The sequence below is a fragment of the Orbicella franksi genome, chromosome 7 (genome assembly GCF_964199315.1).
Source record: "Orbicella franksi chromosome 7, jaOrbFran1.1, whole genome shotgun sequence".
Taxonomy (NCBI): domain Eukaryota; kingdom Metazoa; phylum Cnidaria; class Anthozoa; order Scleractinia; family Merulinidae; genus Orbicella; species Orbicella franksi.
This window is the reverse complement of record NC_138151.1, coordinates 12,301,433-12,318,695: the sequence shown is the minus strand read 5'-3', so window position 1 is coordinate 12,318,695 and position 17,263 is coordinate 12,301,433. Positions and strand designations below refer to the sequence as shown.

The 17,263-nt window shown below is 39.0% G+C and overlaps 1 protein-coding gene across 1 annotated transcript; it reads left to right on the top strand.

The window, feature by feature from the left end:
• Nucleotides 1-2,184: 2,184 nt before the first annotated feature.
• On the top strand, nt 2,185-9,286 carry LOC145492882 (ZP domain-containing protein-like). Its single transcript, XM_081472258.1, has 6 exons — nt 2,185-2,248; nt 4,944-5,006; nt 5,833-6,192; nt 7,484-7,706; nt 8,177-8,445; nt 8,783-9,286. The coding sequence occupies exons 1-6, from the start codon at nt 2,185-2,187 to the stop codon at nt 8,962-8,964; spliced, it is 1,161 nt and encodes a 386-aa protein (XP_081328384.1). The 3' UTR covers nt 8,965-9,286.
• Nucleotides 9,287-17,263: the final 7,977 nt, after the last annotated feature.

Genomic DNA, 17,263 nt, shown 5'->3' with positions numbered 1-17,263 from the left:
TCAGCTATCCTTACAAGATGTCTATGGCGACCCGACCCAACCACTATGTAATCAACAGAAACCTTTTAAGCCAAATCAACCAAATACCCTCCACATCAAAATGTGAGTGGTCTATCTCTAAGAGCATTTTTTCTCTTATAGTGGATCATTTTTATTTTGGTTGAAGAAGGACATGATTTCTGCGGCTGCGAATTAACAAATTTGAATCTACCCTAATACAATGTATGCATAGTTTACGCTGTATTCCAATTCAAGTTTAAATGTAGTCCATTTGTTAGTCAATATTTTTGTCTCCCGGTTTCGACTTGTGGCTGTTCTTGTTAAAATTGTAGGAAAATAAATTAAAAATCGCACTTTCGGGTGTGGTAGGGGCAAAATATGGAAGTGCTGTCGAACCTCATTTGGGAGTGACGCGACGAAATTCAAAAGCTTTAGCAATATATCTTCAAACAATTAATTAAATTATTCTGATTTTGGACACTGGTCTTCGTCATTTTAACCCTTTCAAACCCAATATTGAAATATTGGCTCTTGTTGTGATAGATCAATACAATGCCATTTACTAATAATTTGCTTTCCTCCCTGTTCTCTTCACAAGCCTTCCTGCTTCACCATGCATCTACAAGTACAAGAAAATACTAAAAGCTCATCTCATTACAAATAAATTCGGCCAGGCCGGATCAATTCCGTTGGAAATTGTGAAAAGGAAATGTATTTAACATCACGACCTTTCATTAAAGAATGGAAAGCATATAATTACTTACATGTAATAAATAGCCACTCTATAATCCATTTACAGCTAGTGATTGCCATAGGAAGTTTTGATCTCCTCACTTCCTAATGTGCTCCTGCCATTTTGCGTGAACGACAAATTCATGAAATGAATTCAACTAAACGAGTGTGGAACCGACTTGCTGTCTGTCAATTAATGGCTAATATCTATTAATAAGTTCAATTAATGGATGGCCATGATGGAATTATGTTACTCCGAATCTCCGCGCGTAAAGGTAATGTGTTTTTCCCGTTAAAATATATCTTTTCCCTGCATGGCCAAAATAAAGCAGGTAAGTTATATAATGAGCTGATATAATGAATTCCCATATAGCATATGGATTCCTTGCCAGATCCAGGGGAAGCACTGATTGTCAAAATCTCTTAACTTCAAGTCACGTATCCTCGACCTTTAATGAAGCTCTAATTAAATTCAGTGCGTGGATGATGTCACGGCCGTCCTACTTCTTAAAACAGAATTCTAAATCGATAGGCGAAACTAGCAAGGGATGCATTGGTAACCTCACCTCAGTAACCTCAGCTTTGTTGGTTTTGACAATGAACAAGGTTTTCTCTTCGTGTGAAAAAAATTTGCATCTGATTGCCTTGAAAGAACAAGAAAAAATATATTGCTCTCAAAATATTCCACCGTTATTTGTATCATTACAACTAAAAACTGAGCATAAATTTTAGCTACTCGTAATTTGCTCGCTAGCCAAGAAAAAAAGCATCTCGTTGGACAAATATAACCTAGTATAAACTCATTATAGTATTAATAACCAAGTTTGGGCAAATAAATGTGCAGGCCAAGGAAACCACTGGAATATTGACTGCAACGCAAAAAAGTGAAAGCACGGAACAAATGTACCATTTACGTTGTAGATCCTTTGTTTTATTTTCCTTGTTGCAGTGCAGAGAAAGACAAATTATTTTGCTTCACAGATCAAATGAAGTCATCCTTAATCGATGTATTTTATTGCCTTGAATGCTTCGACTATAACATTAAACTAAAGGACTAAAAGAACAGGAATGCGATCTGAAAGCCTCAGTAAAAGGAGGGTTTATAAAAATAGCTCAGCAAAAGATGATTTTTTATAACCACAGCGTGAATGGAATCGTTTCCGGTCCGTGAGAAAAGAAGCTTGCGGCGCTGGTTAATTGTAGCATTGCATGTTTCTAACCACAGCATAATTTTCTGTACAAATTAAATATGTTTTGGTGTCTGAAAACCTCATGGTGGCCACCGTATTGCACAGTATTCACGCTGACAGAAAACAATACCGTAGCAGTAAAGGTATTATGGGTAATGCGCAGCCAGACATACGAGCTAATAAAACAGGGTGTGCGATTCTCATCTTACTGCTCGCTTTTTCGGTGCTCGTTCAGTTTGCATCAACTTCACAGCTTTTCAAAATGAAGGAAATCCTTCTCTTTGGTTTAAGCCTTACAGTGGTATTCAACTTATCAGCTGCTCAAGGTGAGTTCCAGTCACATTCCGGTTTGGCTTGTTTTAATTGACACTGTAATCGAAGGGGCGGGAAAGTCGTTTGCTCGTTAATTACCAATTAACAGCCATGGTTATCATTCTATGATATATATTATTACAATAATTCACTTTCAATGTTGATCTATCTTTTTTTGGCGTTCCGCGTCTTCCCGGGGTACTTTATTTGCACAAACGATTGCATAGGATGTAGTGGATGGAAGTGAAATACGCGCTTGTCTCGAGAAATTTTCTCTTCCATTTTGTAAATAAATGTCAGCCATTACTGTTCCTCGGCGAGGAGACTCTTCAAGAACGTCATATTGGTGTCGAATTCGTTGAATAGCGCTTTCCTTGCCTTACGTTATCGAAGTTTGAACAACTTCCAAGTTTAATGTACGCCGCCTGTCCCTTTTGTTCGACAATAACTACATGAGCTTGGAAACAAATACAATTTTTGCTCAAAGGTGCTTTAACTTGAAATAACGGCTCATTGAGGGAAAAGGTTTTCATGACCAAGTAACTGGACAAGATTTTTTTATATTTCAAGTTATGTTACTTTGGTCATAATCCAAATTTCATACAGTTTTCTACAGTAAGGCCTCCATATAATTATTTTGCTAAACAAATGAACAAAAATATCCGGAGGCAATAGGGGTGGCTTATTGCGAATTTAAAAGCGTTATTGTTCTCCATTTAAGAACAGTCACTCAATGTACACGCAAGAAGGACAAAGTACGCTAAGGCGAATGAATAAGTTGAAATTTTCTCCAGTGCCGGTTCAGCCTGAAGCTCTGGTCATCGAACAACGTAGTTTATATTGCAGCAAAAATAACGTTTGAGATTTCGGCATATAATTTCAAAGAAGAGACCCTGGTTGCCTACAGCGCAGCAATGTTAGATTTATTGACTACTATTTATTGAATCCTTTTTTCACGGGTGATTGACACAGCCCAAACAATGACAACACTAAGCATGCATTTTGCTATGCTAAAGCAATTATTTAATTACCTTTTAGGGCGCATTTCCCATTGGGAACCACTGTTTTAGGTCGGTTGTGTTAGTTTAACAGACGAAGCAGCCGACGAACTCGCTTGGAACGGTTACTTTAATTTGGCTTAAATTTCCCAATGCAAGACGTCTCAAACATTTTCTTTTTGAAACAGTTAATCAATATGTAAAATATCAACCAAATCGAATTAAAACCAACGGTTTTACTAATAAACAGCGACAAAATCACGCAGCAAGCCTTACCGACCAAAACGGGTCATACAGACTACTGTCTGCCGGTTTTGTTGCGAGTGTGCCAGCAAAGGGGCAGTGTGGAGAAACCCACCCATGTCTCGTTCCAGTTTCTAATGAGATTGGGAAGTGACATTGGGGCAAGGTTAATGCGCCTCGCCTCATATTCCCTTCGTGATTTCGAGAGAAACAGGCTGCTACCATCGCAGTTATGAACTCTTGTCTAAGCGATTGGAAATTTTTGGTCAAATCAAGACAACTTGCGGTGATATAGCTTACTACCCTAAAGCCTTACCTTTGTGAACTGAACTGTTTGAGTGTGTGTCCAAGTTACACACAGAGACATATTCTCAGTCAGTTCATTTAAACATCATCAGAAACAATCGGGTACTTTAAGCTGCACCTTGCTCTTGCTAGATTAACTATCTCACCTATGTATACATATATACAGACTGAAAAAAGGCAAAACTTAAGTAATTTAGTGGCAGCAAACTTCAGTTAATAGCTTAAAAACAAAGGAATTAAACCGCTATTCAAGGTCCTTTCTGATTTTCAAGCAACAATTACTGTGATTTGGCTCAAGTTCGACTTCAAAACGAACTCTCCAAAGACAGGGTGTCGTATCAAGAAATATATCATGCAAAATAAATGAATCTCCTGCACTTGCACCTTCTCGTTAACACCCTCAAACAGGCCTCCAGACTGATAAAGGAATCCCGAAATCACTATGACGTAGATGAGTGACTGACCTAGTACAGTTGGCCCAAACTATTCATCAAAACAAAGTGTTAAAGACAAAATGCAATGAAAAGGAATTGGCAGAAGGCAACAGTCTCCATTTACAATGAGTTTTGAGAGAGATAATTGGCTATTTATCTAGGTAATTTGAAGACGATAAAGGTAAATTAACCACCATCACGAGTTTGTGAATTAAGGTGGTTTCACGCGTTGGCTCTTTATCAGGGCAAACGTAGCTAAACGTCAATTGGAAGGACTATCGCTCGAACAGTCAGTATCGCATACTCACTCAGGGCCCGGTCGTTCAAAGCCCGATTAAGCTAACCCAAGATTAACGAGAATTTTGATTTCAGTTTTGTAACTTTTCGGTGAGGTTTTCTGTTTATAATGTTTGTCCTTCAGTTTTGAGCTCGACTAAGCTCAAACCACACAAAACGTGAGCAGTGAAAAACATTTTTAATACGTCGTTAACTTTTAATCCTGGGTTAGCGTTAACCAGCTTTCGAACAACCCGACCCAGGCAGTTAATTCATCGATATCAATTTCAAGTTGACAGACAGGTAAGTGTCTCACTTGCCAGTCGACGCAGCCCGACAAATTCTTTAGAAACTAATTAATGACTTTGGTAAGAGGGAGGGAGTCTTTGAGATATGATCTGTTTTAACCGATTCTGTCTTTGTTTTCCTTCTCCTTTTTCATCACAATTTAGAGTCGCCGACCAATGCCACCGGTGAAGGGGCTGCTGGAGAAATGGTGATTGATTCTGCAGCAAGTGAGTTTAAGAGAAGTACTGTTACAGTAATGGTACAGGGCGGATTTAGGGTGTGGGAGGGGGAGGTCGATTGGGTACTTAGCCATTGCCTTTTCAGAGAAGCAAGCAAAAAGAAAATAAATTGAAAAAATGAAAAAGATCGTAAATATTATAGCAGAAATAAATGCAAGCACTCTAGACAGGTACTTCATCGAAATGTGTACTTTGACATTGTTAGTATTTCGGGGGTTAGGTCTCAGTTCTCAAATTGCAACGTTTGGGGGAGAAGCCCCATTGATTCTGCAATCGGAAGGTACCAGTTACCCCCCCCCCCCCCCCACTCTCCTCCTCCTTGAAACATCCTGGATCCGCCTTTGTGGCATGAGGTTAATCTGAACATTCAACATCATCACTTTCAATGCTATTTTACTATCTTGCATTTTATTTTTACTTTCCGAGACCATCTTAGAATTTATACATGTTATAACACGCAAGGAAACAAAATGGATGAGGGGTCTACAGTGTGTCTCATATCTTAGTTTTTGATATTACCGTTGCGTATTTGAGGAGCTCTCTATATTTTTGATTTTTAACACGTCATCTTTTTATTCTTTAAATATATTCGAGAGTTTTTTCGTTATTATTGTTGTGCTACCCTCGATAAATAAAGTTGAATGTTATTATTATTATTATTATTATTATTATCATTAGTATTAGTATTATTAGTATTATTGTTATTATTATAATTATAATTATTATTGCAATAACGACAGCTAAGGATTAAAAAGGGTGCTATTCAGAAAGATTAAAACCCACATTTTTTCTTTTATACAACTAATCTGTGTAGAGCTAGAAGTAGTGTGTCGTGCCGACTACATCGAGGTGACAGTAGAAAGCAAGAACTATCCTGGCCTAGACACTAATGTGACTCATCTTGAAGACGAGGCTTGCGGTGCCTTCTATAGAGATGAGTCTAAAGCTGTCTTTAGGTTCGGTTTGGAGGAATGCAAGACTGAACAGGAGGATGACGGGAAAGCGATTCATTACAAGAACAGGATCATTGCAGTGGTAGAGGACGTGGAGGAGGAGGAGCACATCACTCGGAAAAGTACAAGAGTTCTGCCCTTTCAGTGTTCTTACAAAAAGAAGGCTGTTCTTTCTAAAATGTTTTACTCTCCCAATCGTATTCAGATGATAACCGAGACAGGTGCGTACAAATTGGTCATACTGGGTGATTTTATGTACCTTCAAAAAAAGGGGCTATTTAACAATTATTCCACGAGCGCTCATTGGATATGAGGAGGTAGATAGCCAACCTCGGCGCTACACGCCTCGTTAGCTATGTCCATCTCGTATCCAACGCGCGCTCGTGGAATAATTGTTTTTTTTTTAAAAAACTCCTCCAAATTATAGCAAACTAAAATGAAATAAAAATAAACACGTCACCCAACAATGCACATACACTTACCATATTTTTAGAGCATGATATTATGGCTCATATACCATGATGGCTAAGCCAATGAAAACTCTTGAATTGCGTTATCCGATGATCCAGTTTTTAATAATTTGGTATAGATCACCTCGTCGGCTTTGTGCAACTTTCCCACCGGGGGAGAATATTGCACATTGGAACTAATTGAGGAAAAAGTGGTTTAAAATCTTGAGGTATATCACTGAAGGCCTTGGCACAGAACCTGCTGTAAACCCTTGCCTTGGGGAAAAAACGAGGATCCTTAACTTACAGTACGGACCGAGAAAACGAGATTAGTAAGATATTTATTATATCTCTACCAGGTTTCTGACGGGTTCGGGAACGATTTCACACAGAACGGCTTCAAATTTCTGACGTACCTCGAAAGCTAAGCTAGTCAATTTGAAATCGTTAGTAAGTTTTAATACACAATTTCAGAAGTAAAAGAAAGTTTTAAACTTTTCCCTGCTAAAAATGTTAAGAACACTTAGCGATAAAGCACGAAACATTTTGGCAACAAAAACAGCTTTAAATTTTAGCGGGCCGTACAGTAGATTACGGCCCGCTAAATTGACCAATCACAGCGCGCGTATTAATCGAGAGATATAATAAATCATAATTATTGACGTACCCACCATGCTCGGAAACACTATATGATTTTTTTTTTCTTCCCCTGAGCTGACCAACCTTCGGCACAAGCCTGTTTTACAACAATTAAAACTGGGATCTGAGAATCTGGTTTGTCATAACAGTTTCATAAGTAATTTGAATCAAGTCTAATGCACCATTCACATCGACCAAACAATTACTAGTTTGACTAGATCAAGTTTAGGTTTTTCCAATTTTTCGATTACGCTTTGCAATCATTTTGAGAACTGAGACAAATTTCAAATTATTTTGCTCGGCATATGTTAATCAAACAAGTTTTTACCCAGTTTAGTTGTGGGGTGAGCACGCTATCAGCAACTAATTTTTAACCTTGTTTAGTTAAACCACTTTTAACCATGTTTAACGTTTCTTTTGACAGAGAACTACGGTAATTTTACTTATATCATGAACATGTACACCACCAAGAATTTCTCTGAAAAAGTCGAGAAATACCCGCTTCTAGTTGGCATTGGCCAGCGGTTGTACATAAACCTGCAGGTACAGACAGGTGACTCCGATCTGAACGTGTTTCCGGATGAATGCAAAGCAACACCTTCGACTGATTACGATGCTAAACCAGATCATCCAATCATTGAGGAAGCGTAAGTATTGGCTCAGCTGTTAAACACCACGCCATTTACTATGAGGCACTTTAAGTGACTTTTAATCTAAAAGAGTTGTACTTCAAAAATTCAGGTATTTTGAAAGTAAAATAACGGTTTTCAAAGGTGTAAAACACCATTGAAAAGGTAATTAAAATACGAGAATATATAAGGAAGAATTGCGATTGAGGAGGATGAAATATTACGATTTAAGAACTTGAAATAATTGACCTTTTTTCGATATATGCCTCCAAAAAGTGATTGAACTCACTAAAAGCAATTAAAATGTTAGATTGCAAGAGTTTGGAGAAAAGGCGAAAGTTTTAGGCAAATGATTCACACAAAACAAGAGAAAGTAGCCTTAAAATGGCTTAAAAACAATATTAAAATGATGGGGAGTTCAAATTGTACTAGGTGTACTTTCTCAAGACAGAATGATAGCCCCTAAATGAAGTACCTTCTTTTGGCAGGTGCCCAAGTGACAAATACCTCGAGTACGAGTACAAGAAGTCAGCCAGTCAGAGCTTCAGCTTCTTGGCATTTCGCTTCAAGTCAGGATATGAGGACGTATACATCCACTGTAAGCTTACTGTTTGTCGCTCTGATGATCAGGAGTCAAAATGTGAAAAGGGATGCAAAGAAGGCGAAAATGCGTCCAGGAAGAAAAGGAACGTGACGGAAGGATTACGTGCCGCTGTTTATGTCGGACCGATCAAAATAAAGGAGAATGAAGGGAAAGGTAACTACAGGTTAAAATTGTGGACATTTACCGAACCTTTCATCACGAAGATAAAATTATCAAAAACGTTTTGTAAATGGACCATCAAGTCAATTCGTTGTCTTCTTCGGAGCCATTATTAGGGTAGTCACGTTGCGTGACGTTGAATGACGTTGCGTGACAAGAATGGTTGCCTGATCTGACGACCCAAATAGCCGGACTAGTAAATTCCCTGTTTTAAGAGAAAAAAAAAGCAATCGACCTTATTTGCAGAAAACTAAAACCCTTGTAAACCAGGATTTGACCAGTAATTCATTTACTTGATTTATTAACTCTCATAACTACATATTTTTTGCAGCCATGGAAGTAGACGAGTCCCAAGAAATGGTCAAGGACAGTCCGAAGACTATCCTGTTGATTGGAGTGCTTGTGGGAATTCTGGGTACCATGACACTGGGGCTCATTGGGGCACTTATTTTTGTGACCAGGCGTAAGCGTCAATCAGGAAATGAGCCCTCTTTGCTGGTTCACGAAGAGTAGACGCCGGTGAAGTCGTTTCCGCAAACTGCACGGTTAAATAATCGTTTTCAAGCGCTTTTGGGGATAGTTTATATCAATGGCTCTTTTTCGCGCAAACATAAATCGAGCTTTCTTAGTTTAGAAACAAACAGGAGCTTTAAAAAAGAACTTTTAGTCATTTTATTATCGATTGTGTTCTTAGAAGTGTCCAGAACTGTAAACCACCTTTAAACACAACAATAAAAGGCCTTCGCACCACCTTGCTTTAGTATCGCTGTTCTTTTCTTCTACGTTTTCTAAAGAGTTCTTCCAATCAAACGTTTTTAAATATTATTGCTTAATCATCCACTCCTCGTACGATCTTGATCTTGCATATATAACATTAATTACAGTGCGCGAGTAAATGTAGGTACCCGCAGGAAGCCACTTTCGGGATTACCAGACACGATATCTTACGATCTCGGAGGCTCCCACGTTCCTAGTTCTGCTATGACACCTTTCATGAGTTTTGGGTGCGATATGCGATATAACATAACTTTTTTTTACCAACAGTGGCAACTTTACAACTCAAGTGTCCTGTAAAGGACATGTTTCAAAATCTCATGAAATAGAATTTTACCATCAGCAGGTTATTTTTAGACATGGTACCCAGTTTTTCTGTGTCTTCATGGAGTATGCAAACTCGCGTAAAGCCACCTGGACAATCCATATGAGCAAAATCCCCGTGACAGTAAAAGCCCTTGTATCACCCATAAATGTAATAAAAACCATAAATGTAATAAAACCACTAACCATAAATGTAATAAAATTTGCCCATAAATGTAACAAACTGAACAACCATAAATGTAATATGGCTTAACCATAAATGTAATAAACTGGCTATGACTTCCAAATCAAGGGGCTACAAACTTGTCATTCTCTTTGTGCACTTCTTACTTCAGGACATGGGCCTCTTACATCTAGTTAGTATTTTAATTAACCCAGAGACCAAAACCGAAGAAGTAATAATTATGGTCTGCGAACATTAAGGAAGTACTCAAGTATGATTAGAAAGTCTATATACCAGAGCGTTTAAAGTGCTGGTGGTTGATGGTATTCCATCCATTTGAAAGAGATTGAGGTTCTCTTTGAGTCAAGACGAATTCAGTCAAACATCATTTTATACGGAATACGCCTATTTTAATTTTTCAAACTTTCCCATATATCCACCCGGATTTGCAAACTTGTGTTCTCCGTTTCCGCGTGCCCATGCTTTCCTGCCGACGTTTTTCGGTGTCAAGCAGGGTGGTAGGGTGGGGAAGGGGGAGGGGGAGTGGGTTGGATGTTCCTTATTGGAGCCAGAACAATCGACAGAGATAGGACTCTCGGACTAGAACTGCTGACTTGCAGGTTGGTTGGGTGGAGCAGGTGATCCAAGTTCTATACTTTTGTATTGCTGAAATGTTTTTTAAACGGAGAAAATATGCTAGACATCCCTTGAGGCACATGGGAAATACAAGGGTAAAATACTAAACAACATTCTATAGAACAAAACTCGGTTGATTACAACGTCAACGCAATAGCGGCAACTAATTATTAAAGATATTACGTAAAGAGTCAGGTTTGCATTGTCGTTATACCTGTTATCGTCGATTGCGAATATATAAAGTAGCCTTAACATATGTGGAAAACAGTCTTTTACATTTCCTAAAAAACCTAGTGCTTCCGTTCGATGTCCTGGAAAGTACAAGGCAAGTAGCTTTCAATAGCTACTTCCTTCCTTTTTTTTCCTACTTCTTTCCTTTATTCCAAAAGATGGCTGTTACGTACATCCATGTTGCAACGCCAGTGAAAAGAACATATATCCAAGCATTTATCCACTGAGGACTGTTTATGATTTCTTTTAACGCCAACACAAGTCCGCTACCTCTTCCATACTGCTTAAGAATCTGTCTCATGCTGTGGGGACCAGGGTTCATGTCTCTGTTAGCGCTTATTTTCGGTAGTCTTCTAATGTATCAAGAAACTAATCTTTTGAATTTGGTTGATGTGTGGCTTAGGGCATCATATGTATTAACAATTGTTCGCTTATGTCCTGTCAAGGATAGGTTTACTATCATATCAAGGATCTCCTCTGGCAGCGATTCCAGTTTAACTTCCTCCGCAACTTCTTCGCCTTGTTTTTCTTGTTGTTGTTGTTGTTCTTCATGTTGTTCTTCTTGCTGTTGTATTAGTTTTTCTTGTTGTTGTTTTTGCGATTCTTCTTGTTGTTCTGTTTCTTCGTCGCTTTCTTGATTAACTCCATTATTAGCGACCAAGCAGACATAGTGTATACCTTCATCCTCTGAAAAATGGCCCAGGAAAATCCGAGCCACAGGTTCACAGTTCTGAGGACTAATGACAGTTCTTCCCTCAGGACCAAGACTAGAAATTACAATTATCTCTACGAGGTAAAGGTTAGCCATGGCTTCAAGAGTTAACTGATCGCCGTATGTCGAATTTTGTGCTACTGTATTAAGATATTCAGACCATGGCATTGCGGCGAATAGCTCTAGAGGACTTCCATCCACGGCATTGGGATTGTCTGATAAATATTGAACGACCTCGCGCCGAAGTGTTTCATTTGACCTGTAGATGCCGACATCTTGCAAAGCATGAGCTACGGCTGCAAACTGGCAGTTACCATCTCCAGCAGGATTAAACGAAATATCAAAGGCCTGATCCCAAAATGCTTCATGGTTGTCCTTGCGTTCAAGAGGAATATAAAATTTTTTGCGATGACTTGATAGGTGCTCCTTTCTATTTAGATTCTTTCCCTTGTTCTTTAGCCTTTCCTTAGCAAGACCTTTTTTGCGTTTTTCTTTTTCGGCTGTTAAACTTGTAATATCTTCCACTGATACCCAAGTACACTGATGGCTTTTCAGTCGTCGTTGGATTCTCAAACCATATTTTGTATTTTGCAATTCGTAAATTTCTTTTAATGATTTTTCCTTCTACTACAAAACGACGTTTTGGCGCAGTCCGACTTTTTTTGGAAAACGGAAAACGGATCAGAACAGTTTCTCCAACAGAGTATTTTAAGGGAGGATTGTTTTTCATTCTTCGTTGGATGTATCGTTCATCCCAAACCTTGTCTGCTGCATTCGCTTTGGCTCTTATTTTTGTAGTTTGATCACTTTGTTTTGTAAAATCATTGTCCTTTGGTAAAACATTTGCACTTTTGGATGAGCTGCTCTCTTTGCCGCAACAGCCCCCAGGGAATCTCTGTGTTACTGGATTTGCCTCTCCTCCGTAAAAAACTTCGAATGGAGACTGACTACCGAGGACATCAATTGGCTCTTCATTGAGGATTTTCTGGTACTCTCTTAGCTGAGAAACCCAGTTCACTCCAACTTTTGACATATGTCCAAGGTCATACATGATTTTCTTGCGCAACGGGCGGTGCGATCTTTCTACTTTGCCCTGTGATTGGGGATGGTACGGTGAGCCTCTTATAATCTTCACTTCCAGCTTCCGACACAACTGTTGTTATTATTATTGTTCAACTGCCTTCTTGAACTCTCCTCCATTGTCACATTGCAAAACCTTTGGTGGGCCAACCTCACAGTAAAGTTCTTGAAGCTCTTTTGCCACCTGCTTGCTCCCCTTTCCAGTAAGCGGGCGTAGCCATACGTGCCGACTAAAAATGTCCTGTACTGTCAAGTTGTACCGAAATGTTTTTCCGTGCAATTTTGCTGCCGTACGCTGCATGTCTGCAAGGTCAATTTGATGGCGTACCTAAAAGGAAAAACAAAAAGTGGTGTCAGGAGCTATTTTGCGTTGACGCAAAAGATGAAGATGCGATGTTTGAATGTCTTTGTTTGTCAATTTTTAACCGTTAAACGTTTTGAAATCGATGCGGTTTCGCCGTTTACTGTATTGTTTTGAAAACGCTCCACTTTTTATATGGACTTTGCATGAAAATCAAAACGAAACCAAAAAAATCTTTTGGTCACAGTGGTCGACAGGCAGGCTACAGGTCTACAGGTTACCAGGTCAATGGAACTATTACAGAGATTAAGCATGACGTTACACGGCAAACGGCAAACGCGAGCTTGCATTTCACTTTCTTCAGCCTTTTTATCGAATTCTGAAATAACAAAAAAAGAGAAAATAATCACACATTCACGACAAACACAAATCTACTCATTTCGGCGTACAAACGCCAAACGGCAGACGGCAGAAGTGGCACGTCATGCTTAATCTCTCTGATAAATGTCATGAACAACGTCGAGTCGTATTATTTTAAGATCACTTTTTTTTTGTTTTAATTCCGCAATGATTTTGCCGCTTTTTCCCCTTGATGCGACGCTCTCGACAAAAAAGCAAAGAAACCCTGTCAACGTTCTCAATTCCGCCTAAAATAAATTAATATACCCCACTTAACTGGGTTTGAAAATTTTACTTTTACTATCAAGGAAAGCTACTAGTTTTCAGTCTGATATTACTTGTTTTACACGACAAAATGCAATCTTACCTGCACTGCTCGAGCACGGATTGATCGTGAAATGGCCTTGTTGGTAAAACGTGCATTCACCTTTTGATTAGCCTTGCTTCTTGATAAAACTTGTTGGAGCTGCGGCTCGCTAACACCTTCAAACCTCTTCTTTAGTCGGTGCTTTAGTTTCCTTGCCCCAATGCCCTTGCAATGTTTTAATGCCTTTCTGACAACATCTCGCAGCTCGGACTTTTTCATGACCGCTTTCCCGTCAAAAAACAGCTTTTCCTCTCCATTTCCACTCTGGATGCTAAACTTTGATTTGTTTCTCCAAAATCTAACGCAAGACGCTCTTTGTTGAGCAGACCTTTGCTTGACTGGCACATCAAATTCGCTTTTTGTAAGTTGGACGAGCGTGTCGTAAACGGCATCATCCACAGCTGACATCTGGCGATTTCGCTTATTTTCGCCATTTGCCGTAGTAATACTGACATAAAGTGACACCACGATAAGCAAACACACCACCTTTAAAGCAAGAAACATCTTCATAAACGTACTCCAGTCAGTTCTGATAGCTTCTGATATCTCAGCTCGTGGAATGAATTGAGAGTCTGTTGCAACGTGCCTTCTCTATTCGTTTCACTGACACGAGAACAATAGAGTTTTTATTTAGAACGTGTGATTGGAAGGCGCGAAAAAGCAGTTCAAAAAGTGACGAATGGTTTTTCATAAGTAGTCATATAGTAGCATACTCTGTTATCATATTCATGGAAACTTCATAAACTATTTTCTTTACTTTCTCGCTTATATTTGCTTGCTTGCTTGCTAGCAACTTTCTGTTTCCCTTACAAGTTTCCTTCGAAAGTAACTATAAATACTCGCTAAAAAGTTAAGTTTAGGACTTGTGAGAAATTTTCTTGTTTTGGAGATTTTGTTATAATTTCCTGCTCTTTGTTCTTTTGTTTTATATAAGTTTCGCAGGTTCTTTACACCGAGAATGAGCCAACTTTCGCCAACTTCCCGAACTTTGCATAGCAAATGCGAGCTTGTCATACCCAACAGAATTCTAATAGTAAGAGGGTTTAATTTCAAAACTTTAAGCATTAGCCTATGAATCAGCCTACCAACCGATAAACAAATGGCGAACAAGTGACGATAAAAGTTCCAACAGGAAGAGATAATACTGGGCCGTTTCAGCTTTGTTCACGCTTGAAGCTGGGACATCCCGAAATTTTCTCACTTGCCTGTGAAATTACTCTAGCTGTGATTAGCGCACGCGTCATCAGGGAGTTTTACAATAAAAACAAGTATACCTCCATACATTTCTGCATACACTCTAACGTTTCGTAAAAAAAAAAAAACATCTACACATTTGTGTTTTCAAAGCACGCAGTTATGCGTCGAGGATTTATACTTGACATGATTACATGTCAATTATTTTTGGGCCCGCAGTCAAGGCTAAACTTCCGCCTGTTTCCTGGACACATAATCGCGTGGTTTGTATTTTAAACTCATGTGGGACAAAACGTTGATGTGGCAAGATTGGCTTGAAGGCCGAATAACTTCGGCACGGACGCACGGAAACGCGGAAGCACATAAACATTCGCACCGGATAGTACAATTTCGCAAATCCGAGTAGATGTATATAAATACAGTCAAACCTCTATCATACGTACACCAAAGGGACAGAGCGAAATGTCCTTATTTACGCCCACATTTGAGTGCCTCATTAATTTCTATATATACGTTCTGGAATTCTGGAACGAAACGGACTTCATCCGGAAATCACACGACAGACGGATTTGTCCGGAATAAGGTGTACTCTGATCTCTGAGTCCGTTGTCCGTATTATAGAGGTGTCACACACACTATGTCACTCTTTATAGCAAAACCTTACTGGACCTATACTTTGGGGTCTAAATTTCTTTCGTAAGTTTGGTCTCATTAGGGTGTCTCGGGAAAAACCGCCATATTTCACGCCGTATGGACCTCGTTTAGGACTGCACACGAAGAAATAGTATTTTTGTTTCTTTAAGGAGTCAGGCCTTTAGGGGTCTTATTGAAAATTTCAAGTCAATTTCACGAAGAATGAGAATGGCAAGTTTGTAGCCCCTTGATTTGGAAGTCATAGGCATTTTATTACATTTATAGTTAAGCCTTATTACATTTATGGTTTTCAGTTCGTTACATTTATGGGCAAATTTTATTACATTTATGGTTAGTGGTTTTATTACATTTGTGGTTAATTAACAAATAAAGAAGCCTCGACTGTGCTCTGTTCTGTTGTAAAGCACGCAGGAAGCGGTAGAGCACGAAAGAAGTGTAGGGGAAAACACGAGACGAAGTCGAGTGTTTTTCCCCACTTCTTGAGTGCTCTACCGCTTCCTAAGTGCTTTACAACAGAACAAAGCACACTCGAGGCTTCTTTATTTGTTTTATGATAAAGAATCTAATAATTCCCCCACGCATTTGGCTGAATTTTCAAACCAAACTTTATTTTCCAAACGAACAAAAGTGGCGTCACCCGTGCACTGTTCTCTGATAAAGCACGTTAAAATAAGCCAATCACAATCCTTGTTAGAATTGTTCAAATAATTTGATTGGCTAACGAAGCGACAGCTGTCAATCACTAACTGGACTTCGGCTAAGCTTTCAGTTTCGAGTAGTTTGAGCGGCTTTTGAGAGAAGAACGATGCCTTCAAAGTTCGCTTTCAAGTTAATTTTTAAATACGGATCTAAAGGCAGGTGAAGGTTTATAGTCCAGAGGAATCCGGCCGTATCGTGGCCCATGGAAACGTGCACTTTTCCAGTGGAAATTACGAAACGCGAGGCTCAAAGCTTGTGGATGAAAATGCGAAATGCCGAGTTGAATTTGAAAGGAGCTACAGTTATTTACGGCTTGTAGCCGCATGCAGCAAGATTGCCCGAACTAGCGTAAAAGTTAGAAAGACTAAACGGCTCCCACTGGTTCTACTCCGAGCACAGAAGAGAATATCAGAGCAAGCTTTGCACTGCGCACTCGTCGGTTCACTTCGCTGAGATGACCGGAGAACGAGCGTTACTACACTGCATGTAAGTGTTGTTTGAGCAATTGAGCATTTTTACAAAAATAAAGCTTCTCATCATAAACAGAGACACTTCAATTGTTGTTTTCTATCATTGTTTTCCTTCTTAAGTATAATTTCTGCCTTCGTAACAAATATAATGTCTTTTATCGAAGCACTGTTTAGGTTGAGAATTTGTTTATTTCGTTACGTGTTTTGTCGGCGGGAATCTAGCAAAACTTGTTATTTTAGTACAGTTTTAACAATGGTCTCTGTGAGCCATATTTACTACAGACAACTAGCTCGTTTCCATTGCGTTTGTCTGAATCACAGGGGATGTTTAATTTGGCGCAAATTTGTCAAAATTCCGACGCAAAAATTTGAAAGCCAACTTACCGTCATCAACCCGTGTTCTGTTCTCTGATAAAGCACGCACTTTCAGCCAATCAGAGCGCGCGTTATATGGAAACTTAATTATAAAAGTTATTACATTTATGGTTAGTATTACATTTATGGTTAATTTTTATTACATTTATGGTTGGTATTACATTTGTGGTTTTTATTACATTTATGGGTGATACAGCCCTCTTATCTGGGATTTCTGCAACCGGTGGTAGTCTAAATATAACTTGAGAGAGGTCAACGTGGTTACAATTAAGGGGGCAGGGATTAGTATAGGTAATCGTATTTAGTTAATGCAATTGCAATTAAGGATTTAAACTGCGGCGCGAGCCGAGTGATATTTGAAAATTCTCTAAAACTTGCACGAGCCTTTAGGCGAGTTCACTTTGAAAGAATTTTCAAAGGAATCTCCAAGAGG